General features: G+C 44.3%; 1 protein-coding gene across 6 annotated transcripts in view; it reads right to left on the bottom strand.

Moving 5' to 3' along the window:
- Positions 1 to 12,364: 12,364 nt before the first annotated feature.
- The window catches only part of LRCH3 (leucine rich repeats and calponin homology domain containing 3), an 84,921-nt gene continuing 69,736 nt past the window's right edge, over positions 12,365 to 27,549 (bottom strand). For all 6 annotated transcript variants that reach the window (XM_044288602.1, XM_044288601.1, XM_044288604.1 and 3 more), the window contains 3 exons: positions 21,844 to 21,981; positions 21,684 to 21,761; positions 12,365 to 13,792 (listed from right to left, as the gene is read on the bottom strand). In XM_044288602.1, coding sequence (XP_044144537.1) covers positions 13,673 to 13,792; positions 21,684 to 21,761; positions 21,844 to 21,981 — 336 coding nt within the window. In that variant the 3' untranslated portion in view covers positions 12,365 to 13,672. The remainder of the gene's footprint in view (positions 13,793 to 21,683; positions 21,762 to 21,843; positions 21,982 to 27,549) is intronic.

The raw sequence follows: 27,549 nt of genomic DNA on the forward strand, positions 1-27,549 counted from the left end.
CCATGTCCTATTTTTGTCCACTGTAAAAGGAGATTTTTGTGAAACTCACCTGTAAAATCTTTTTCTCGTCTTTTCCATTGGGGGACACAGACCATGGGTATAGCTTAGAGGTATTAGTAGGAGGGACACTATGCAAATGAAAGAGCTCCTCCTCCTCGGGCTATACCCCCAGACTCCACCAGGAGGAACTCAGGCGTTGCACAAGCAGTAGGAGAAGGAGCAAGAAAAAATCATGGAAACCATCGGACCAAGCCATAAGGTCCAACCAGAAACAGAAAAACTGAACTAAAGACCCCTCCTGCAACAGGAATAATGGGTGGGAGCTGTGTCCCCCAATGGAAAAGACGAGAAAAAGATTTTACAGGTGAGTTTCACAAAAATCTCCTTTTCTCGTGCTTTTTTCCATTGGGGGACACAGACCATGGGACGTCCAAAAGCAGTCCATGGGGTGGGAAAAAATACCAGCACCGCCAGGAGGAACGCCCCAACGGTCAAACAGGAACCACAGCCTGCAAAACCCTGCGGCCAAAGCCGCATCAGCCGAAGCCAGTGAATGCAACTGACAAAAATTTGCAAAGGTATGCAAGGACGACCAGGTGGCCGCCGTACACAGCTGAGACGCAGAGGCACGACTGCGTCTTGCCCAGGAAGCCCCCTCCGCCCCAATGGAGAGAGCGGCAATTCTAGCCGGGGGAACTCCACCACAAGCGTGACAAGCCGCGGAAATAGCCAAGCAGATCCAGAGCGCCAAGAACGGCGGACGGAAGCAGTAGCCGCGAGACACACCTCCAGGACCCGTACAACATCCAGGGAATGCAGAGTGCGTTCCTTGGGGTTAGCTGGAGAAGGACAAAAGGAAGGCAGGACAAGATCCTCATCAAGGCGGAAGGGAGAGACCACCCTGGGCAAAAAGAAGGGGACTGGACGGAGCACAACTTAATCCTGGTGGAAAACCAGAAAGGCTCCTGACAGGAAAGAGCGGCCAGCTCCGACACCAGTCTGACTTAAAAGCTCGTGATGGGACGTGAACTCACAGCCACTGCATAATAGCCCAGAACTTTAATCACTACGCTATGTAGCTGTATCAGAAGCTATGGTCACAAGGAAGTCCAGATGAGAACAGTCAGAGAGACCCTCCTCAAAGGCTCGAAGGGGGCCGACTGCAGAGCGCGCAGAACCAAATTGAGATCCCAAGGAGACAAAGGGGGAACATACGGGGAACCGAATGCGCCACCCCCGAAGAAAGGTCACCACCGGACCCTTAAGAGCAAGGGACCTCTGACGGCCCGCGCCGAAACCTGACCTTACAGGGAACTAAGCGACAGTCCCTGCACAAGCCCAGACTGAAGAAAAGACAGTACCATCAAGATGGAAAACCGAAGGGGAGGGAACCCCGAACCCTCAAAAAAGGATAGGAAGGCCATCCAGGTACGATAGTAAATCCGGGAGGAAGAAGACTTCCCCGGACTGATCATGGTCCTAACCACTGAATCCGAGAACCCCATCTTTATCAGGATGGCGGTTTCAACAGTCACGCCGGTAAACGAAGAGACCGCAAATTCCAGTGGAAGAACGGGTCCTGAGACAGTAGGTCCTGTCCGTCGGGAAGAGGCCATGGGGCGTCCGCCAGCAACCGAGCCACGTCCGAAAAAACCACGCGCGGCGAGGCCACTCTGGGGTGATGAGAACGGTCGGAGTCCCTTCCGCCTCGAACTGGCGTAGACCCTTTGGTAGGAGAGGAAAACAGAGGAGGCTGAAGTCCTGCCACGGAGACACCTGCGCATCCATCCGTACGCCTCCGGATCTCGGGCGCGAGCCAGGACCACTGGGATCTTGTTGTTGAACCCGGACGCCATTGAGTCCACATCCGGACGGTCCCATCTGTGGCAGATTTCCTCGAACCCTTCTGGATGCAGAGACCACTCGCTTGGATCCACCGTGTTGTGGCTTAGAAAGTCTGCTGTCCAGTTGTCCACTCCTGGAATGCAAACTGCTGACAACACCGGAACGTGCGTCTCCGCCCACGTCAGAATTCTCTTCACCTCCTGCATCACCATCCGGCTGCGGGTCCCGCCCTGATGGTCGATATAGGCCACGGCCGCGGCATTGCCCGTTTGAACCCGCACTGGGAGGCCCGCAAGGAGAGAGGTCCAATAGGAGAGAGAGAGCGGAAAAAAAAAATAAAAAATCGCCCTCAGTTCCAGAAAGTTGATTGGAAGGCGAGACTCTGCCGCCGACCAAATTCCTTGAACCGTGCGAGACTGGAAAACGCCCCCCCCCCCCAACCCAGGATGCTGGCATCGGTGGCGGCGATCGTCCAGGAGAATGCGAGAAAGGAACTCCCCGACCTCAGGTTCTTTGGGAACAGCCACCAAGGGAGAGCTGCCCGAACCCGCTGAAAGGTAAAGGATCTCCTGTTGCGCCAGGCGAGTGTGAAACTGGGCATATGGAAGGCCTCGAAAGAGGCTACCATAAGACCCAGGACCTGCAAGTATTCCCGAATGGAGAGGCACGGGGAGCGCAGCAGATGCGACACTGCCCCCTGGACCTGGGAGGACTTGAAGGCTGGTAGAATACTTAGGCAGCCGAGGTGTCCAAAATCACCCTCCGGAAGGAGAGCCTCTGGGACGGGAAGAGGCAGGAGTTTGGGAAAGTTACCAGCCAGCCGAACCGTTCCAGGGTCTGAACAGTGATCCGGACGCTGTCCGTGGTCTGCGGTAGAGAGGGGGGCCTCTATCCGGATATCGTCCCGATAGGGCAGCAAAGGAATGCCCCTGGTACGAAGAAGCGCCATGAGCGGTCCAGGACCGTGGCAAGGACCCGCGGGGTGGACGCCAACCCGAAGGAAGGGCGACAAACTGACAGTGTCGACCCATAATGGCGAAGCGCAGGAATCGATGGTGGGATTCCGCAATCGGGACATGTGATAGGCCTAGGAGCAGCAGGGCGGGCTGACTGGGCCCTCTAGTGCCGGGAAGGCTGGTGCAAAGGAAGGGCTCTTTGCGGGCGACCTGAGACCCCCGGCGGAGGAAGCAGGCGACGGCCTACCAGATGAGAAACGGCAAAAGGCATGCAGAGATGAACTCGTCCAGCTGATCCCCATAAGGTCTGGAAACCCCAAAGGGGAGATTAGCAAGGGAACGCTTGGTGGAGGCGTCAGCGTCCCACACCTTCAATCAGATCTCTTCGCGCTGAGTGACAGAGATGGCCAACCTGCGGGCAAAGAGGGAAACAATGTCCCTAGAAGCTTCGCAAAGAATCTTAGAAGCCTGAGACATCTGGAGAACCAACTCCAGTGTGTTACTAGCCGCATCTCGTACCGCCAGTTCCTGGTGGTGGTGTTGTAACCACACCGAGAGAGCACTGGCTACCCCTGCTGAGTGAAAGGTAGGTCACAGGGACGCGCTGCCAGCGAAAAAAGGACCTGGAAGAGAGTCTATGCGTCTGTCTACAGCATCCTGGAAAGAGGAACTGACTAAGACAGGAAGGGCCACATAATTGGCTAATCCGGCCACCGGAGGATCCACCTTAGGGGGAGGAGACACCTCTCCTCGCCGTCAGCAGGGAAAGGAAAGTATATTCATGCGCTGGGTGGTCGAGAACCTTATTAAGACCACCCCAGGCCCTGGACATGACCGCGGAAAAATCCCTCATGGACCGGGAACATGGTAGTCTCCGACTGCCTGGACGGAAAAAGGGGGAACTCCTGACCAGTGGAAGGAGGAGAATCCCCTTGGAGAATAAAGGTGTCTCGGACAGTCACCACTAAGTCAGCCACCCTGGTGGAGAGCTTAGGCGAGGGGTCCCGCTCCATGACCTAATCAGAGCCGGAAATTCTCCTTCAGACTTGCGCTCCCTAAGGGAGGGGAGAGTCGCCCGAACGCGCCTCTAGACGAGGGGGGGGGGGGGGGGGGGGGGAGAGCCAGAGCCATCCGAGGAGGGATGCTGCTGCTCACGCTCCCTGTTAGTAGTCGGGCGTCTTCTGTGGAAAACCACTTAGAGAGGTGGTTGGCGTCACAGGATTTGAAAATGCCCTATAGTCCAAAAAGGACCTGGCTCGTCCGAGCCGGATAATTCTCCTTCGGATTACTCTCCCTAGGGAGGGGGAAGAGCAGTCCGCAAGCGCCACCGGCGAGGTGAGGGGGGTGGAGAGATGGAGACATCCGAGGTGGGATGCTGCCGCTCACGCTGCCTCTTCGTAGTCAGTCACCCACTGTGGGGACCACTGAGAGAGATGGAGTCGTTAGCGCCACAGGATTAAAGGACATGGTTGCCTTGGCGACTAAGACCAATTTAGCGGCCGCGCTGGACATGGCAGATGCCCAAGCGGGGACCGCAGTCCCCCAGGGACGTGGAGGGAGGAGGGGGTAAGGCAGGGATGCAGGTAATACTTATCTGCTCCTGCAGAACTTCTCCTGCAGAACTTCTCCCTCGACTCCAGGACCAGCAGGGATGCACCTCATCAGGCTTCTGACTCCTTGTCCAGGAGTGCAGTGTTCTGGTGGAGGGTGGCAGCAGGAGACCCAGTAGCTGGTGGGATACCGGAGCTGCAGGTCGAGCCCGGATCCACTTGTCTTCTTTGGGGGGCAATGGAGGCAGCCAGGCAGCGTCCAAGGACGGCAGCGGGCATTCCACGGGGGACCAGGAAGGCGCCATGCCGACCTGTGTCCTCATCTAGAATAATATAAACAATTTTTGAAGGCTGAAAGGGGCTTTGAACTCAGAAAGCCTGGACATGGGGCAGCAGCAGCAGTACCACTGAGCTACCAGCTTGCCTGGCACAAAACGGAGTAGAGTGATGAGGAGCTGCACGGCCATGAGCAAACAGAGTCTCCGGTGTAAGGAGAGTCAGAGCGGCATGCCGAGGCTCCGCCTCCCCGAACGCGTCATTATGGCGCGAAAATATGCGCGAAAATAAGCGCACGCGCGAAAATAAGCGCACGCGCGAAAATATGCGCGAAAATAAGCGCACGCGCGCGGAAATAAGCGCGCGCGTGATTTAAACAAACACTACGTGGAGGAGCGGCCTGCCGGCGGGCGCTGAGGGAGCGCAGCAGCCAAGGCCCGACGAGAGAAGCGCTGAAGCCCACAGTTTAAGGGGGAAGAGATGCCAGTACTCCAGTGCCAAAATGAAGAAAGTGCCCCATCAGGATCCTTCTTCAAGCTCACCCAGGTAGCCCCAGACAAATAGACACAGAGGGAGGGGGAGGGATTGGGCAACACTTATCTGCTCAGCATGCTCCCTCGATGTCCAGACCAGCAGGGATGCGCCTCTTCAGACTTCTGACTCCAATCCAGGAGAACAGTGCTCTGGAGGAGGGTAGGCAGCAGGCGTCCCAGCAGCTGGTGGGATGCCGGAGCTAACAGGTCGAGCCCGGATCCACTTATCTTCTTGGGGGGAAATGGAGGCAGCCAGGCAACGTCCCAAAGACGGCGGCGGGCACTCCACGGGGGACCAGGAAGGCGCCATGCCGACCTGTGTCCCCATCTAGAATAAAAATAACAAAAAGGAGTAGAATCAGAGAGTGTCAACCTCCTTCACCAGACACTAAGCAAAGACTGAGTTCCTCCTGGTGGAGTCTGGGGGTATAGCCCGAGGAGGAGGAGCTCTTTCATTTGCATAGTGTCCCTCCTACTAATACCTCTAAGCTATACCCATGGTCTGTGTCCCCCAATGGAAAAAAGCACGAGAAAATGAATACGTCTTCCAGCACTGTTGTTGGCTGATGCGTTTCGATATTAAGTCTTAATCATAACCTGCTCTTAAGCAGTTCAGCCCTCTTTTAAAGCCATAGGACTTATTTATTTTACAAAATGTCCTGGTCTGGGAGCTCCGTGCACGCGATACACTGACTGTGGATGAGCTGAGAAATATTTATACTGTACTAACTATTCTTGTCCATATTACAGACAAGCATAGGACTATTATGGGCCGGACGTTCTGTGAAATGCTGAACACACACGGCCGTTATCCATGTTTTGTGGATCCACAATTTGTAGATCACAAAACAGGCAACGGTCATATGCAGGAGCCCTAAGGCACTTACCAAACATTACTTTTTCAGAAGTGCCTAGTGTTCCTGTTACGTCTCCCTCGTTTACTGCTCGTTGTCAGGGTTAGCAGCCTGTGGCAGTGCTTGTGCAATCTCCTCAGTCTAGTGGCCAGGAACACAGGAATGCGCATAATCGGACAAGCACTGTAGATACTCATCCGGCAACTGCCTTAGAAGCGTTCCTTCCCGACAATCGACTGCTTGTCAGTGGAGGAGACCACTGCATTTACATGCAGCGATCTCCTCCACAGTATGGGAAGGAACCATCTCTAAGGCTCCATTCACACGTCCGTAGTGTATTGCGGATCCGCAATTTGCAGATCCACAATACACCCGGCCGGCACCCCCATAGAACTGCCCATTATTGTCCGCAATAGTGGACAAGAATAGGACATGTTCTATTTTATTCCGGAGCTGTGGAATGGAAGATCGGCGGCGCGCTCCGGAAATGCGGATGCGGACATCACACTGTGTGCTATCCGCAACCATTCCGTCCCCATAGAGAATAAATGGATCCGCACCCGTTCCGCAAAATTGCAGAACGGATGCGGACGTGTGAATGGACCCTAATGCAATTGCTCGTCCCCATACAGAATCATTGTTTGCCAGCAACAGAATGCTGTTTAGATGGCACGATCTGCTGCTAACAAACATTGATTCAAGTGTCTGCACAAACAACATATTACCTGATAACGAGCTTTTCAATATACACGCTGGATCGATGCGCAGAAAATTTTTATGAACAAACCGAACGTTCCTGATTGCCTGATCATTGAGTGGAGGTGATAGCTGCATTTACATGCAGAAGTCCTCCCCTTTATATGGGAATGACCCGATTCATTAATGTCAGCACATGCCCGTTTACACAGCACATTATTTTATGTGGCATATAAACAATGTGATCACTCAATAATCAAGCATATGAACATTTATGGGAACGACCACTCATACGAATGCTCTTGGCTGATAATTGCTCCGATCCTCAGCCCATGACCTTACCTTTCAAGTAAATTTACTATATACAGTGTGTGTGTGTTTTTTAAAGACTTTTATAACTACAATGAACAGAAATGTAACGAAACCGGAGGCAGCATATTTGAAAAGGTAAGTTTTATTCAGTTTACCACATATATCACACATTATCAGATAAAGAACAGCAACAGTAGACAATGGAGGAGAAACTACTAGATGTACAGACAAATATATACTTTTAACAATCTTAAAAATATGGAATGTATTTACAGAAATTAACAACTATGAAACCTTGTGAACCGTGTCGAGTTTACAAAGTGTGAATTCCCCGTCCTACCTTGTCCATCTGTACATTTTATATACCACACTCTAATACAAATATCAGTGGAAAGCCTGGTGAGTGGGTCAGAGCTTTTCTGATCAGTTCTGCGCCATGTAGAGGACAAACAGAACCACCCACAGATCTGTATCTGTCTGCATACCTGCAGTTTTAACAGCTAGGATAGCAATCAGGTGTCAGTCAGCAAATCAGTACGACAGGGTTTTCCAGGATTAGAAGAGCGGGTCTGCCTTTATGACCGGTATAGCCGTTCCTCTCAAATCAAGTGAATAGGGCTGAGCTACAATACTAGCACGCAGCAAATAGACATCCGTTTTTTCTAATCCTATACTACCCCTTTAAGTACACTTCTAAATTATTTAGGAAACTCTTTAAGGTAACATGGACATGCTGGTCTTTGCAGAAGTCTTACAATAAACTTGTACATCTTACCAGCTAGTTGTCACGTGTGACACTGAGATCAAGAAAGAGGAACTAAACTCTGCCTGAAGTCTACCCTATTCTTTTATATCCTGCCAAAAAATGGAAGTCGATTTGCATAAAACTTTGTTCTAATACTGTACAGAGCAGGAGCTCCGTACAGTATTAGAATGTATTGGCTCCGATGAGCCAAAGTTATTGCTTTGCGTAGTCTCGCGGGACTTCGCACAATAACTTCATAAATTAATTTGTAATTAAAAAAAAACATTACCCGAACTCTGGTAATGTTCCACTTGGAACCAAACCCCAGTTCAGGAACACTTATTTTTTTTTTACAGTAAAAATGTATAACTTCGGCTCATCGGAGCGAATAGATTCTTATAAAGTATTAGAAAGAAGTTTTATGCAAATAGACTTCGGATGAATAATAAATCCTGTAGAACCCCTTTAGGCCTCTGTCACACGAGCGAGTTTTCTACATGGGTGCAATGCGTGACGTGAACGCATAGCACCCGCACTGAATCCGGACTCATTCATTTCAATGGGTCTGTGTACATGAGAGGTTTTTTTTTTCACGCATAAGTTCTGCGTTGCGTGAAAAACACAGCATGTTCTATATTCTGCACTTTTTTCACACAGCCCTGGCCCCATCGAAGTGAATGGGGCTTCAGTGAAAAATGCATCGCATCTGCAAGTAAGTGCGGATACAATGCGTTTTTCACTGATTGTTGCTTAGAGATGTTGTTTGTAAACCTTCAGTTTTTTATCACGCACGTGAAAAACGCATCAAAACGCATTGCACCCGTGCGGAAAAAACTGAACGCAATCGCAGACAAAACTGACAACTTGCTTGCAAAATGGTGCGAGTTTCACTGAACGTACTCTGAACACATCCGGAGCCAATGCGTCACGCTCGTGTGAAAGGGGCCTTAAAGAGCTTTAGCAAAAGAAATGTTATGACTAAACCACAGGAATTCAGATCAATTTTATTTGGTCCCATTCAATATGTGCACAAAAAATACATTACATTTTTATTACATTTGTAAGAAAATGTTCAGTAAAACTTGTAATTTATCCATTTCTATCTGCAGCCCTGTAGTGTTATCAGTGACGGACAGCTCTCTCTCTATACACACAATGCTGTCAGTCACCGATAGGTATTCACAGGGCTGCAGATATAAATGAATAAATTACAAGTTTTACTGAACCTTTTCTTACAAAACTATATCAATCTGCTCAGCTCCTCCTGCTCTGTAACATGGTGCTGTCAGATTGCATTGCATTTTTTGGTGACAGATCCTCCTCTTTAAAGGGTTTGTTTAGTTTAGACAACTCAATTTTAAATACCCAAATAGGGCATTCTGGTTTGATAGTTGAGGTCTTCTACTCTGGACCCCCATCTATTAGCCAGAGGGAGAGTGGCTACAAAGAGCTCTGAAGGACCATGCAATACATGGAAAGTCTATTTATATAATTCAGTGTGAATGGGTCTGAGCTGCATTACCAGTCAGAGCCCAATGACAAGAGTGGAGCAGTTTCTCTCGTTCACATTTCCGTGTCCATTTAACATCTGTGGAAAATTCGTCTGTTTCACCCAATGAGATATCAGTGAAGACTGTCCGTTTTTGTCATCCGTACTTCCCTGACACTGCTCACCTGAAAATTAATTTCCAGAGCATCTCCTACCAATGTTCTGTGAAAAACCACTGTCACAACACGGATACCATCCATGTTGTGTCAGGGTTTTTTCACAGACCCATAGACTTCAATGGGCATGTCTGGTCCGGAACACGAACCACAATAGTGCATGTCCACTGATGTGCTAATAGATGTGATTCACTGAATACCACAGTATTTCCGGTCTGCATCTGATCTTTTGCAGACTACACGTGGACACATTCATTTCAATGGGGCAACAAAAAACATGGACTGCACACAGATGTCACCCGTGTGCTGTGCGCGGTCATGCCGCAAATTATTGAAGATGCCCAATTCTTACCAAGAATAGGCATTTTTACAATGGGGCCCACAAAGTGCGGGATACACATGGACGACATCCTTATTTTGTAGGTCTGCGATTTCCGGACCACAAAATGGATATGGGTAATGTGCGTGTTGCTTTGTGCCATGTGTTGAAATATACATTAGGCTATCAACAATCTGAAAGTACCAGCATCTACAAATTAACCTATAAAACCTGTGGGGTTGAAACAACCGTGGAGAGTGGGTGTATTAATCTGGTATTTGCTAAAAGATCAATGTATAGAGTGGGCACCCACAAATCATTGCAGCAAGTAGGGAAATTCAGGATTGCCATAAAACACAGAATCCACAACAAACAGCCTTTAACGCTACAAAGTGTGGATTATTTTATGTTTTCTTAAAACATTTTACAATGGAAGTCAATTTGACAGTTTCACAAAAATATATTACATCAACAAATTTCCAATAAAAGTAATCTCTTTTGCGGTTATATCTAATAGACCGACATATTAGCAAATTAATATAGTGAAATCTGCAGATAGAGTGTCTGTATTTGAAATTATTTACAAGGCCGGGAACTACTTGTAGGGCAATAAATGTAGTCCGATGAAAGATGTGGAGCACAGATGTGATAAGCATGAAAAAAAACTGTACAAAACATCAAACCTTTCTATGGAAAAGCTAAGGTAACTAAAGACATTCAGTCTTTGGAAGTGACCGTCAATTATACAACAGCCTTACTACACGAAGAATGGATAGCAGAATTATGTGCCAACAGTTTTCATGGATGTATTCTGTAATAACCGGCTAGGGTAGGATACTGGTTAATATACAAAGTCAAACTGCAAATATAAGAACACCAAATTAATCTTCTAGTGAAAACCATAAGGCCAAATTCACTGACAGTACGGAAAATGTTCCCCTGGAGATAAATCTAATTTTCAAATGCATGGAACCAGCATACCCTGTAATGTGTATTGGGGTGTACAGGTGTCTGCAATGGCAGATGTCTGAGGGAAAAGGTTTGGGCATGTTACATTTTAACATTCCCAATCATTTTGTCCTCATTCCTTTCTGCCTACTGAGAACACATACACACTATGCCAAACAGAGGAAGGGGTGGGCTGACCCCCATCTATATAGTATGGACAGTGTAACCATTTAAACCTCTTCAACTACTCAGCATCATACAGTACAAGCAAATTACATTTAGCATGGGAAGAGATAACTAGATAACCTCAAGTTTACAGACATAGGTCTAAAAAAATCTATTACAAAATTAACAGGGGCAGCACACCCCTTTACAGCTGTAAAAACAGAAGGCATAAATTTTTTTTTAAAAAATCCAAGCCGTCTACATGTTTTCAAGCTCACAGCATGCTGCACATTCGAAACAGAGGCAACAGGGATTTTAATTTGTCTCCTTAACCACTTCAGCCCCGGGCGATTTTCTGTTTTAGTTTTTCACTCCCTGACTTCCCAGGGCCATAACTTTTTCTGTTCACAAAGCTATATGAGGGTTTAATTTTTTTTCAGGACTAGTTTCATTTTCTAATGGCACCGTTTAATATTGCATGTAGTGGGAAGCTGGAAAAAATTTAAAATGGATTGGAACTGAAAAAAAGAATGCAATTCTACCATAGTTTTATGGGTTTTGTTTTTACGGCATTCCCCATGTGGTAAAAATTATTTTTTTTTCAGAGTTTTTATTTTTGTCAGTATTAAAACACAAGAAGAACTATATAAATGTGATATCATTGTAATTATACTGACCTGGGGAATTAAGGGAATAGGTCATATTCCCTTGATTGCCCAGGTCAGTATAATTACAATGATATCAAGTCTTCTAGGGGACTTGAACAAGCGATTGTAGAATGCAGTGAATTATCTCAGCCTATGGGAGTCTCATTATGCTCCACAGGGGCTCCATAGGAGCTATTCACTGTGGTAGCCTTGGATCCTTCAGAAAGAGCGAGACTACCACAGTGAACAAACAGCTCCCCAATCGCCCTGTGGAGGGAGCCATCTGGGCCATGGAAAGACACCTCAGATACAATTTACCATGATATCTGAGAGGTATCTGGTTAGGGACATTAGCTCTGGGTGTCTGCTGCATAAAACCACAGGCATCCGACAGCTATGGCGTCCATTTTTAAAGACCCGACTAGCCCGTACATGTATGGCACTGGAGGGAAGGGGTTAATAACGTTGTTGGATTTTATCCCTGAGTATTGGAAAGCTTGGGCTGTATACAAACTTTGAACTGCAAATACCGTATATACTCGAGTATAAGACGAGTTTTTTGGCACATATTTTTGTGCTCAAAAAGCCCCCTCGTCTTATACTCGAGTCTAGTCTATTTTCTTGATTGCGAAAATTCGCAAAAAAAAATTCGCATTCAAATTTTCGCATAAAAATTCGCATGAACTGGTATTTTCCCAAAAATTGAATATTCGCTTTAGTTGTTTTTGTACTGTTAAGGTTATTGTTGATACCATATTGTTTTTCTTTGAAATAAATGCCTCAATTAATGTAATTTTATTGGTACGGTATCTATTTTTATTTTTGAAATTTACCAGTAGCTGCTGCATTTCCCACCCTAGTCTTATACTCGAGTCAATAATTTTTCCCATTTGTTGGGGGTAAAATTAGGGGCCTCGGCTTATATTCGGGTCGGCTTATACTCGAGTATATACGGTACCCCATAAAATGTACTTTTATTTTACTAACCGTGTAAAAGTCTACAAGGGGATATTACTAGAGCTACAAATCCAGAGCATGGCCACATATATCAACAGAAAAATCTATAGTTCCGTTTTTAGAAGCTCAGTGTTGTAAAGGTGATTTATAAAATTCTTCCTGACCACATGTGGTTAGTGAAGGTTGGACAGTATATCCAGCCAATAACAGATCTTTCAATGACCAGATCCCATGCTTTCATGGTCAACTCAGATGTTACATTTACTCTATCAGTCTTCTACGAACCTTTTGTTTCTGCCTGTTGTACAACATGTAATACATATTTACAAGATCGCCATGAGACATTTAAGACCAACTACCGGCTAAATCAGTCCCTTTCCTGTAAATTTGTTCACTGCGACCAAAGACTGAAATGATCAAAGCTTAAAAAGATAAAATAAATAAAAACATAAATAAAAAAAAACTAAACAAAAAAAAAAAAAAAAACAAAGCACAGGAATTACTCCATTACCTTGACAGTCAAGGAATTCAAATTCCAAGAAGGCCAGGTCAAGGTGTGCATACCAGGAAAGGTTTAGTCACTTTAGGAGTTTATATGCTGTTTTTCATATTCAACTTCTGCAAACCAGGGGAATACTGTGTGCATGGCAGCCTTCATTCAAATCAGTCAGTAATCTTTGTGTGCCAGACCTCCATAGAAGTGCATGTTAGCGCTCTGCTTATTTGCCTTTTATTCCCTGCTTCTTAGCCACAAACACGGGGTGCAGAACGTACTGTATGCATTCGATTGTCAGACTGGTCAGGGAATTTCTCAGGCGCACTTAAGACTTACTTCCATTGGGATGAACAAGGAAAGTAAAATAAATAACTTGTTCTTCTGCAGGGCTTTAGAACAGCTTTTCCTCTTCGGACACTGGTGTCAGTTGTGAATATTGCACTTCGTATTGTCTTTATAGCCCCTTCATTGGTTAGGCATAATTTTAATCATGTATATTTTAGAAAGTGCTTAAAAAATTGATAATGAATGCAGAACATTGAGTAGGTACTAAAAATGGAACATTCAATTAAAAGCCCTTGGTGAACAAAACTGGAGCATGTGTGTGTAAAGTCCCTCCTTACGTGCTTGTTATCCGCAGACCTCTTTAGTGAACCGCAGGCTGCAGAAGTGGCACACACAATGAGGAGCCAGTGGATAACATGGCATTCAAACACTGGTGGGGGAAAGCGGTTTTGGTGGTGCAAGATCCAGCAGGGCCTGCACGGTTGCTGCTATTTCAATTAATCCGGTCTCTTCAAGGATGTGTGGAGGCAGACACATACGATCCTGGACATGAATAATAGGAAGGGAGAGGGGAATAAAACAAAGGGGGAAAAAAACAAAAAAAAAAAAAAATTATAAAAACAATAGGCTCAATACAATGACAAAATCGTGCCAAAATCAGGAGTGTCATTTATCAAACGTCTAATGGGACTGGATATCAAAAATATCCGGAAGGGAAAGTGTAGTGTATGGGAAGATGAAAGAAAAGAGAAAGCAGGAACTACAGGAAAAAAGACACTTCTATCAGTAGCAAAATTTATTTACAAAATTCAGCAAACAAAGTGCAATTCATAGGGATCACCAGAAGAAACCATGATACATCTGTGTTCTGCATTCCCGCTTGTTTCTAACAGTCTACAATACCATGCCGTATGCTTGTGAAGATGGCTGGGGCTGCACAGCAATTAAAGGGAATCTGTCACCAGTTTTATCATGTCCTAACTAAGGGCAACATGAACTAGTGACAGGTCTCCTTAGCAAAATGCTGGGTCATTTTCTTTAATTGACTGAGCCATTTTGCTAAAATCTTGTACTAAACAGCTCGAGCGCATGCTGAACGAGTCCCCATATTCATGAGCTCATGGTTCTCCCTGCCCACCTGCTGCTCATTCATATGGGGGAAAACTGTCAGAGGCAGGTGGTCGGGGAGAGCCGTGAGCTCATGAATAATGTTTAGCTAACTTGTTTCAAGTTTGGCGTAGAAGGTTCGGGTTATTTAAGAATTCTGTTATGGTCTGTAATAGCGGAATCCATAAGTTATGATGTGTGGTAGCGGAATCTATAACGAAAATCTTAGATAACCCGGATCTTGTACACCGAACTTGAAACACAAGTTCGCTCAACACTACTGATGATTATGAGGACTCATTGGCCTGTGCTGGAGCGGTTAGAGACTAGCAGCATAAAACTGCTGACAGATTCTATTTAAAAGTTGCAATAAAATTCCCTACGGGCAAAAAAGTTGCAAGCAACACTGCTATGGTTGCAAACTTTGTAACTTGATTAGATGTGGCCGTGTAGTCCCAGCCCAAAGCTTCACTTTTTATGCTACCAAGATCTGACAGATTCCTTTGCAGCATTTAGGCCAGACACAGACAAGATTTTTCAATGCGAGAAACCTGCTGTGTGTGGCAGTGAGAGTTTGTGTTCGGAACTCTGCACCTCTGACAGGATCGCACAGTATTATAATGATTTATAAGGCTGTGCTTCCTAAGACCTCCAATCTATTGAATTACACTGACATAATGTTGTCAGTGTAAGGCCTCATGCACACCACCATTGTTTTGGTCCACATCCGAGCCGCAGATTTTGCGGCTCAGATGCGGACCCATTCACTTCAATGTGTGCTGTCCGCATCCGTTGCTCCGTTGTGTGGTCCACAGAAAAATATAACCTGTCCTATTCTTGTCCGTTTTGTGGACAATAGGCAGTTATATCAATGGCTGTCTGTGCCGTTCCGCAAATTGTGGAACGCGCACGTACGCCTTCCGTGTTTTGCGGATCCGCGTTTTGCGGACCTAAAAAAACACACAATGGTCGTATGCATGAGGCCTAATTCAGTAGATTCCAGGACTCAGGGTCACACAGCCTTATAAAGCATTATAACACTGTGCGATCCTGTCAGAGGAGCAGAGTTCAGAATGGGAACTCACTGTCACATGCAGCAAATTTCTCACAATGAACTCGCTTGTGTGTCTGGCTTAAGGTGGCTAGAATGTGTAAGGCACATGAGCCTCTCGTTTTTGCCTGTTCAGCAGCCAGTGTTGCAAGATATCTCAATAAGCTATTGGCCCAAACTGCTCTGATTACAGAGACAAATCAAAATGAAAACAGTTGGCCAATTTCCAATGTAATTAGTCAACATGTCATATACAGTCATGTATACATACTTGACTGTAAACTGTCCCCCAGTTGTCCTAATGGAGGCCGTCAGTGCAGTAAACATAGTAACCTCCGTATCCACAGGCTGCATCCAATTCTTCTGGCTGTTCCTAAATACATTCTATTCTGCACAGTTACTGAATGGCAAACGGACACATCCAGCACATGTGCAGAATAAAAAGGACACATCTATTTACTGTTCAGCGCCTGCACAGAATAGATGGTGCTCAGTAATAGCCAGAGGACTTGGTCACCACCATCTTGCAGCCCATGGAAGCAGAGGATGCTGGTTAAGTATGCTTGTATGGGACATACATATGCATAGCATTCTAACAAATTATAATGGAAATCGGCAAACCCCTTTGAACTGGTTTTACATGCTACAATTCTTATATTACTATTAGAATTAGGCCATGTTAATTTTGTCCCTTTTGACCAAACAGTATTTGACACGGTCCAAAATAATAATAATATTCACATAATAGGGCCTGACAGCAGAGTTTTTTTACAGGGGTCATCCAGGGTTTACAGTAGAGATAGCCGTCAGCTGAACCAAATGAGACTTTAACTGACAGCTACTAAGGGACAATAGGCACCTTGACTTGTGACATTCATTTGAATCTTATTGATTTGCAGCATGTAAACCTGCCCTTGCCTTTAGGAATACCTTTCGGCTGCTATATAGTTATCTAATTGCATTGCTGCAAGTTCGGACAGCTGCATAAAACAGTAAAGCAACACTGTACCTGACATAAGCCCTCGGCTGAGGTAGAGTGTAAAGCATAAAGCCTGGTAATAGCTGGCCTGCTGCTACATTGCTGCTTCATGTGTTTCTATTGCTTTAATGTATAAAGAGCACAGTGTTTCAGAGGTTAATATATCATCACACAGACATGTATATGAGCGGAGTGAAATCAGGAGCGCTGTTACTTTGGTTTCAGTATCGAAAAGGTTTTAAGACTTTCAGCATGCTCCAGCAAAGGTAATGCAGCATTTGAAGTAACACCACAGAGGAAAATATTCATACATCTTGACTGCCAAAGCATATTAGGTGGAGCTGACCCCATACAGTCCTCAAAGAGTAAACTAGATCATCTGTGTGGAGATTAGGCTAGAGTATTAGAGGCACTAGGCTACAGAAGACTGCTGTTTGCTAGAAGAGCAACCCTGCACAAGGACACTTACTCTGTTAGTGGCTAATCCATGTAAATGCTCGTCAGGTCTTCTTAAAGGGAGTCTGTCACCTTCTGCCACTGTATTTAACCAATGCCAATGCAATGTAGTTCTGCCTACCATCATTAAAACAATCCCTTTCTCAGGGTTAGGGACAGTTCACATTACTGTTTCACTTACGGTTCTTCTGATCTGTCGGGGGGGGGGGGGGGGGGGGGGAATCCTGCATGAATCCTGCATGCAGTACAGAAATGGCTCAAACAGATGTCAAATGTGCAGAACTTGTGAGCAGGATCTGTGTTTTTTTTTTAAATAGTATTAAACTATTTTTTTATTTTTTTTTGGGATCAGACGAATGGAAAATGAAACTTATGTGGACTCTCCCGTATCCCTCTTTCCCAATGCCTGAAAACTACCTTTGTTCAGTATGCTAATGAGGCTCAAAGTGCCTAGCAGGGCGTGATCAACGGTTCTCCAGGAGCCCAAGTCCAGCTCCTCACTTGTTCCCAGTACCTCCCCTTGCACCTTCCAGTCCACCCCTTCCTTTGCGCCCTCACCATCTTCATTTAACTTAGCCTACCAGGTCAACGTCTGCCTCAATTTCCTGCTCTGCATTTGTTCAAGATTTCGCTGAGGCACAAGCTTACCTGGCGGGCGGAGTTGGATTAAGATAGTGAAGTCACAGAGGAGGTGGCGGACTGGAAGACGCAAGGGGAGGTACTGGGGAAAAGTGAAGAGATGGGCTTGAGCTCTTGAAGAAGGCGGACATGGGCTCCTAGAACCGCTGATCACTTGGCCTCATTAGGATACCAAACAAGGTTTATTTTCTGGCATTCAGAAAGATGGATAACTCTGACAAAGGTATAGTTTAATGATGCTACAGATTTATTGCATTGGTTATATACACTGGAAGTAGGTGACAGATTCCCCTTTATTCCCTTACTCATTCTGGAGCTTGAAGGAACAAAGCACAAAATATTCTTAGCAATACAATTCTGCTAAAAACACTGTGGAGCTAGAATGAATACAATGCATCTGGTTTGTTCTTGCATTTAAAAATCATCTTCTCTCCCCCCAAAAAACAGACATTCAGCTCAGACGAGCGTTCATGTTATTTCTATAGTGAGGGAGAAAAAAATGGCTTGTCCTTGAGAGAAAAAGGAGCAGAAAATTTAAAAGCCAACTTGTCCCATAACCCATTACCCCAAAGGAGATGTCAAAGGACATTTACACTCTATATCTGATTGCTGCTGAATCCTGTTGAAAATAGCAGGATTCAGCAAATATCTAATGTGCATGTTATCTATAAGCACTGCTCAACCAAAAATACTGAAAAGTATATAGGGGCAAGGATCCAGACCCAGAGCCATGTCAGTCAGTGGACCTCCTCCAAAAACTCTACCTATAAATCCTTTCCATAAGTCCTCATTCACACGCCCATATTTTTCCTTCGCATCCAATCTGCATTTATTGTGCATCGAAGGCAGACCTATTAATTTCAATGGGACTGCAAAAAAATATGGACAGCCCCACCGTGTGCTGTCCACATCTGTAGGTGCGTTCCGCAGCACCACAAAAAAGATAGAACGTGTCCTATTGTTGTCCTTTTTAAGGACATTGTTACAATGGGTCCGGAAAATAAAAATAAAAAAGTCATCCCTATTTTTTCCAGATCTGCATTTTGTGGATCACAAAATATATACGGTCGTACTAAAAAAGCATCCTCAAAAGAGGTTGTCTCATAAAATTAATCGTAATCGATGTCAAATATTCAATTAATGGTGACTTTCATCATAATCACCCAGCCTAAGAGGGGGTCTTGTGGTGATGGTATGTCCTAAATAGGTTGAAGCAGATGTAGTACTGAAACTCAGCCTTTTTTGTTAGTCTTTATTTCAGTCAGAATAAAGAGCCTTTGGTATAGGGTATTTCTGTGTGTCCTCAAAAGCAACCTTTTTTTCTTTATCCAACTCTGAAAAGGGTATTGGCAACACTGGCATGAAGGCACATGAAGGCTCTGAAAAATCAGCTGCTGAACCAAAGACCTTCTGTCCATCTGCTCATTTGTTTATGGATGTGAAGAACATTCCTTTTTTTCTAAAGATAAAATTTAGCAAATTCCTCACATAGTGTGGCTACTGGTCAGTAGTAACCCCACTAAGTCATTACATCTTTTAGGCAGGACGCACTGACTAAGTCATGGTTAAAGCTGGCAGCGCGGCATAGCTCACAGTTGTAGAGGCTGTAATATTTGCATCCATGGGCAATCATGGTTGCTGGCCCTGGATTCGTTTTCAATACTTCACACAGTAAAGGGTTAACACTGCCGCTGTGCTTCAGATAGAGCTTTCCAGAAGAATTCATAGTTGCAGGATCAACCCCACCCCATCAATAGTTAGTAAGCAGATGCCCATGCCTCTTCACGCCTGTGTCCAGAAGGAAAGAAACCAGCGATAGAGCATGAAGAGGAGAAGCATGAGGGCGCAGTAGAAAACCCCAAAGCCCAGGAGGTGGGAGGACAGAGCAGGCGCTTGTGAGCCTTCTCCAAAGGAGAGGAGACTTTCCAGAGTTCCCTTAATGCTGCAGAGGTTTAGCTGGAGAATGTCTGATGGGAGACAAACTTTGTCCTGTCCAGAGGGGGTGAGCAGGAAGGGAAAAACAGAAAGCAGAGTCAGTCATGCAAACACCATCATGCAGTTAGACACTTGGCTGCTGACAAGAGAAAGGGATGAAAACCGACAAAATGAAGCAGTTAATGTTCTTAGGGTACTTTCACATTAGTGTTATTCTTTTCTGGTATTGAGTTCCGTCCTAAGGGCTCTATACCGGAAAAGAACTAATCAGTTTTATCCCCATGCATTCTCAATGGAGAGCAATCCGTTCAGTATGCATCAGGATGTCTTCAGTTCAGTCTTTTTGCCTTTTCAGGACGGAGATAATCTCAGTCCAAAATTCTGGAACACTTGCCAGAATGCCGGATCCGGCATTTTTCCCCATGAAAATGCATTAATGCCGGCCCGGCCCAGTGTGTTCCGGCCAAATCGGATCCGGCATTGCGGTCTGCGCATGCTCAGACCGCTAAGAATGTGACAAAAAATAAATGTCGGATCCATTTTTCCAGATTACACCGGACACACAGATGCGGCATTTCAATGCATTTGTCATAAGAATTCTGATCCACCTGACAAATGCCATCAGTTTGCATATGTTTTGACGGATCCAGCAGGCAGTTCCGGCGACACAAGTGTGAAGGTACCCTTAGCTCCCTATAAGTATCTGTCTTATGGAAACACTGGTGTTAAAGGGCAAGTGATTTGATGTTGGAAGGCATATGAACGTGACCGATATCCCTCAGACCTGTACTAAGGAGCATAACCAATGTTTTCTCAGAAGTTATAAAATCTACTCTTCCAGAAAAATTCAGTTATGCCTAGAACACAGCTCAAACTCAATTACACTTGCATGGCAAGTAGAATTTCAAATTCGATTTCATTCTGTTCTTTTTCATGTAACAGCTTTTCCATTTTTTTTTTTTTAACAAGGAACTCTAATATATGGTGAAAAAAAAATGCTCATAATAGCAGCCATAGTGATATATACAGTGAAAAAATACTGCGCTGTCAGAAGAATTCTAGACTCTGGTTCAGTAGAGAATTGGTCCTTTCATTGAAAATCTGTACAGCTATAACAAGTTTCGGGGTTCATAATCACCCCTTCTTCAGACAAACGACAGACATTATCACATAATATGTCAGTCTGTCTGAAGAAGGGGTGATTATGAACCCTAAACGCCTTACAGTTTTACAGATTCCCCAATAAAATGGATTTTCCACCAAACAAGAGTCTTCTGGGATTCTTCTTGGCGACAGAGCAGCTGGACATTTTCCATTGTATGTATCACTATGTGTCCACTGGATGTCCAATCCAGATAGTTCCTGGCTTGCAGTGCACCATAAATATAGACCTACACATGCTTTCCAAGAGTTGCGCCTACTGCACAACCAAATAAGGTTAGCATACTAGCTTTTGTTCTGTGGTGTCAACCTACGTGGTCACATTTGCTCCTATTAGCAGTCAAACTGAAATCTATTCTACTAGCCCTGCTGCATTTTATATGCAACACTAAGTTGGCCTACAAATCAATGAACAAGTAGCACATGTGCTGTAATATCTTCTGAGAAGCCAAAGAAGATTTGAGCTCATTGACGTCCATGTGCCTTGTGGGACTGGGGTCAATCTGACTGCAACAACAAAATCTGCATGAAGTTTCCATCTTCTCCCCATGCTTGCATTGCTTTCCTCCACACCCCAAAGACATACTGATAGGGAGTTTAGATTGCTGTCCCCCATGGAGTTCACAAATGATGAAAATGTTTGTAAAGCGTGGTGGAGCATGTCAGCACTATATAAGCGCGTAAAATACATACATAAAATAATATATTCTGTATAACCCAATATATTCTAGAGCTGTCATAACAGATAGCTGTTGGTGGACAACCACTTCTTCTAACAGCATATACCGTATATGTGCACTGTTTAGGTCAGCAAAGAGTGAGGAAGAGACCCGATCTCCTGCAGGAGCAAAGGATTGGGCATGTTCAAATCTAACAAGCCATATCCCTCTTAAACCTGACACCTGCTGTTGGTCTCACCAAGAAAAAATTAAAATGTTCTAAGATTTGGTATCAGAAGATAAAGTAAAGTTTGATTTATTTTATGTATGTTTCAGTTTCACATGGCTGCAAAAAATGAACATGCACAAAATGTACTTTTATAACACAGAGTGAACGTTATTCTGCATTCTCATACCAGTGTGGGCATAATGGCAATGTATTCTTACCTGGGGAACCCCAATTTTTCTGCAGGCTTCCAGGAAGTTTTCAACATTTCTCCTGCATTTTGCCATTTTGAGCTTAGGCTATTGAAGACAGACAGCGGCTGTTACTGGCGAAAAGGCAACATTTCAATATCTGTTTTTAGTATAACAACACAATACTTACAACAGCAGGTGAGGGAACATGTATGCTCGGCACTGATCTCGGGCGAACATGGTTGGCTAAATGACATAACACCACACCATCTGTGAGAGCGGCTCCCAGATCATTGGGAAGTGATACCTTTAATCGTGATTCTATGTTCTAAGAGGGGAAAAAAAAAAAAAAAAGAGAAACTTTAAGGCCCCATCTACAAGAGATAATTATACTGTGGCTTTGCCATTGTGGATTTGCATGCAGCAAATCAGATTAATAGAAAGAAGATGAGATTTTAGCTAATCTCCAACATGCTGTGAAAATCTGCCTTGCAGGTTTTAAATCTGCAAAATGTCAATTTATGCTGCAGATCTCCATTGCGGATTCCATCTGTGGCAAATCCACACCAAAATCAGCATATAACTCATGCGAATTTTGCTAAGGATCAGAAGCAATTTCCACAGTGGATTTTCCATATTGAAATATGTCTCCTGAATTAAATCCAAGGTTTATGTCCAAATCTTTGGGTATCCAAGGACGATATTTATCCTAGTGGAGAGCTCATAGTAGGCGTAAGAAGTCTTACAGGCCATGCAAATAAATATATATATATATATATATATATCTCTATCTGTGCCTATGGTGCCTCTACTTGGAAAGTAGCCATCCTGCAAGTCAATGTTTAATTTGGAATCTTAAACATTTTTAAATCAGATCATGTATTTGTATTTTCAAAAACAGAACAATGACATCCATATAATTTCCATAATATTACATTGTATGATCATACAGACATATCTTAAAAGGGTTGTCTGTATGATCATGTAACAGCTTTACCATGCATTTACCTCATCTGTAGTTGCTCCTTTCTCAGATTTCACATGACCTGTGATGTCAGCTTCTCTCCCTGCTCTGATGTTTTGTGCACAAGCCTGACAGAGCAGATGTGTCTGTACATGAGATGTCACTGTGCTGGCCACGCCCCCTGCACTGACTATGCACCTGCTGTCTTCCCTGTGTCTCCCTCTTACTGGATACTTCAGAAAAGATTAACCCCTTTAGGAGCATAGACTCAAGGCTTTACCAAGTAGCTGCAGGCTGTGAGGAGACAAAAACTGGGCACAGAAGCTGACAAAGGAGTTCTGCAGAGCATTGCACAAGAACAGGTAGGGAGAAGATCCTGTGTGTATCTGCAGTGTCATTGTACAGCTGGGACTTGTAGTTCTACACATATAACATGCTGCTGAGTCTCCCAGCAGGCAGACATGTCACTCAGGGCAGGACTTGTATTCACTCCCTTAACAGAAGATTGTTGTTATTGCAGGTAAACAAAGGGCCAGAGTTTTTTTTTTAAACTAAAACTTGCTTAGCTCAGTTATATATTGCTGCCCATCAGCTTTACAGTGCTAGCTATAATATATATATATACAATTATTTTTCACATGGGTGAATAAAGATTTCTACTTTTTTCAAGTCTTGGAGTGCTGTCCGATTCTCTGCATATATATATATATATATATATATATATATATATATATATATATATATAATATAAGTGAACCCCCCTCCAACAAAAAACCCACTGAAATATCCCATAGCCCACCTTCCTCCGCCTTTATTCCAGTATTGATCTCCCCACTACTATCCCACATAATCCATCTACTACTATTCATCCGTGAGCTCAACAGCTTCTCATAATTATAAGGACATCCCCTTTTCAGCAACACTTCCTTTTCATACATAAACATGTGATGCAGTATAAAAATAATGGTGTTTTGTATACCATGTGCGCAATAAACAGTTGGGATAATTTCCCATTCTCACTCAGCGATGTTAACAGAGTCTTAAACCTTTTAAGTAGGCTTTGCTTTGAGACATAATTTTGGATTACAGCCTAACCAGTTTCTCATCTGCAGACAGCAGTCTCTCCACTTCATTTTACAGCAGAGAGAACTGGCTTAGGCTACTTTCACACTTGCGGCAGAGTGATCCGGCAAGCAGTTCCGTCGCCGAAACTGCCTGCTGAATCCGGCAAAATGTATGCCAACTGATGGCATTTCCTGATCAGTCTGAAAAATGCCTGATCAGTCAGAAAAATGCATTGTAATACCGGATCAGTCTTTCTAGTGTCATCCGGAAAAACGTTTTCACCTTTTTTTCGGTCTGCGGTATTTTGAATGCCCTATCACATTCCTATTGGAAAAAATGACGGATCCGGCATTTAGGCGAGCGTTCAGTTTTTTGGGCCGGAGATAAAAACGTAGCATGCTGCGGTATTATCTCCGTCTTGAAAATGCAAAAAGACTGAACTGAAGACATTCTGATGCATCCTGAACAGATTATCCTCATGCATTCTGAATGGAGAGCAAAACTGATCAGTTATTTTCCGGTATTGAGCCCCTAGGACGGAACTCTATGCCGGAAAAGAAAAACGCTAGTGTGAAAGTACCCTTAGCTGATAGGCCTTTGTTCGTGCTCTGGCATCTCTTGTGGAGATGAGAGGCAGTCACTCCGAAACAGCTGTCTGCAGATTATGTACTGGCTTGACTAGGACCCCAATTTATGTATCAAGGCCCGTTTAAAAGTTCAAAAAGTGTCTTATAGTATAGTGACTTCCTATTGGTGGCACCAGTACCTTCTTTTCTTTCTTTGGAAAGAGCTAATTTCCATGTCCAATTCTTTATAATTTAAAATACTGACTCTACTAGTTATGGGATAGACAAAAAATAGAAGGTAATGGGCCCTGGAAAGGTAATTGGAATGTAATTTATATTTTTCTCAGATTTATTCCGCATGTCTTACAGGAAGATTAGTATAGCTGGCTTTGTTAATGGGGTTTTCCGAGATTTTGATACTGATCGGTGGGAGTCCAACACCAGGGACTCCTGCTGATCAGCTGTTTGAGAAGGCTCTGGCATAGCACAGTAGCGCTGTGGCCTTTTTGCTACTTTCCCTAGGCCAGTGATGCCATGTTCATCGGTCACATTGCCTAGGCACAGCTCAGCCCCATTAAAGTGAATGGGGCTGAGCGTGATACCAAGCACAGCCGTGACAATGTATGGCGCTGTGCTTGGTGAGCTGAGAGAAGGCCGTGGCACTCACAGGAGTGCTGCTGCCCTCTCAAACAGCTGATCAGCTAGGGTCTCAGGTATCGAACCCCCACGGATCAGATACTGACGTCCTATCCTGAGAATAGGTCATCTGTATCAAAATCTCTGAAAACCCCCTTAAGGCCTCTTTCACACTACCGTTTTTTTTTACGTTTTGCGGTCCGTTTTTTGCGTTCCGTTTCAATGGTTCCGCAAAAAAACGGAATGTGTTCCGTATGCATTCCGTTTCCGTATTTCCGTTCCGTTGAAAAGATAGAACATGTCCTATATTTGGCCGCAGATCACGGTCCGTGGCTCCATTCAAGTCAATGGGTCCGCAAAAAAAACGGAACACATACGGAAATGCATCTGTATGTCTTCCGTATCCGTTCCGTTTTTTGCGGAACCATCTATTGAAAATGTTATGCCCAGCCCAATTTTTTCTATGTAATTACTGTATACTGTATATGCCATATGGAAAAACGGAACGGAAACGGAACCACAACGGAAGCAAAAAACGGAACAACGGATCCGTGAAAAACGGAACGCAAAACACTGAATTCAACATACTGTAGTGTGAAAGAGGCCTAACACTGAGTTTTTAACCTGAAGGTAATTGCTCTGATAATATAGTACATATAACGGCAGCTTTACATATGTGAATAATACAATAGCCCAAATGCTCTATATGTTCCATAAAAAATCTGAAAGATCTGTGGCAGTGGTTCTCCAGCAGTAACAAACTGCCAAAATACATCTGTCAGGGCATACAAGGAATTGTAGCTTTGCAACAGTTTGAAAGACACGGGTGAAGACCAATACTATTTAGTATGCAGATGTTTTAGTGTTACTGTTTTCCCTTATTCTCTATTGACATAATACAAATATGTAGTAGCTAGATTGCCTGTTGTTCTTATTCTTTTTCCCTGTTAGGCTACTTTCACACTTGCGTTCAGAGCGGATCCGTCTCAGACGGATCCGCTCATATAATGCAGACGGTGGCTCCGTTCAGTACGGATCCGTCTGCATTATATTGTTAAAATATTTCTAAGTGTGAAAATAGCCTCAGACGGATCCGTCCAGACTTTCAATGTAAAGTCAATGGGGGACGGATCCGTTTGAAGATTGAGCCATAGTGTGTCATCTTCAAACGGATCCGTCCCCATTGACTTACATTGTAAGTCTGGACGGATCCGCACGCCTCCGCACGGCTAGGCGGACACCCGAACGCTGCAAGCAGCGTTCAAGTGTCCGCCTGCTGAGCGGAGCGGAGGCTGAACGCTGCCAGACTGATGCATTCTGAGCGGATCCGCGTCCACTCAGAATGCATTAGTGCTGGACGGAAGCGTTCGGGTCCGCTTGTGAGCCCCTTCAAACGGAGCTCACGAGCGGACAGCCGAACGCTAGTGTGAAAGTAGCCTTAGTTGTATTCTTTAAATACAAAAGTGTACTATTGGGCACCAGGGATGGCACTGCATTATTAGACCTTGATACCACGGTAAAATCCATAGAAACAGTTAACAACACTACTGTAAAAGCCAAATAAAAGCCACTCTCTACGACATGGTACAGATTCTTTTGGAAAGCCAAAAAACAGACTTTAACCACTTAAGGACCACAGGTTTATACCCCCCTAGTGACCAGGCCCTTTTTTACAAATCGGCACTCCACAACTTTAGCGGTTTATTGCTCGGTCATGCAACTTACCACCCAAATGAATTTTACCTCCTTTTCTTCTCACTAATAGAGCTTTCATTTGGTGGTATTTCATTGCCGCTGACATTTTTACTTTTTTTGTTATTAATCGAAATTTAACGATTTTTTTGCAAAAAAATGAAATTTTTCACTTTCAGCTGTAAAATTTTGCAAAAAAAACGACATCCATATATACATTTTTCGCCAAATTTATTGTTCTACATGTCTTTGATAAAAAAAAAATGTTTGGGCAAAAAAAAAAAATGGTTTGGGTAAAAGTTATAGCATTTGCAAACTATGGTACAAAAATGTGAATTTCCGCTTTTTGAAACAGCTCTGACTTTCTGAGCACCTGTCATGATTCCTGAGGTTCTACAATGCCCAGACAGTAGAAACACCCCACAAATGACCCCATTTTGGAAAGTAGACACCCTAAGGTATTCGCTGATGGGCATAGTGAGTTCATAGAACTTTTTATTTTTTGTCACAAGTTAGCGGAAAATGATGATGATTTTATTTTTTTTATTTTTTCTTACAAAGTCTCATATTCCACTAACTTGCGACAAAAAATAAAAAATTCTAAAAACTTGCCATGCCCCTCACGGAATACCTTGGGGTGTCTTCTTTCCAAAATGGGGTCACTTGTGGCGTAGTTATACTGCCCTGGCAATTTAGGGGCCCAAATGTGTGAGAAGTACTTTGCAATCAAAATGTGTAAAAAATGACCGGTGAAATCCAAAAGGTGCACTTTGGAATATGTGCCCCTTTGCCCACCTTGGCAGCAAAAAAGTGTGACACATCTGGTATCGCCGTACTCAGGAGAAGTTGGGGAATGTGTTTTGGGGTGTCATTTTACATATACCCATGCTGGGTGAGAAAAATATCTTGGTCAAATGCCAACTTTGTATAAAAAAAATGGGAAAAGTTGTCTTTTGCCAAGATATTTCTCTCA

Source organism: Bufo gargarizans, chromosome 4, assembly GCF_014858855.1.
Source record: "Bufo gargarizans isolate SCDJY-AF-19 chromosome 4, ASM1485885v1, whole genome shotgun sequence".
Taxonomy (NCBI): domain Eukaryota; kingdom Metazoa; phylum Chordata; class Amphibia; order Anura; family Bufonidae; genus Bufo; species Bufo gargarizans.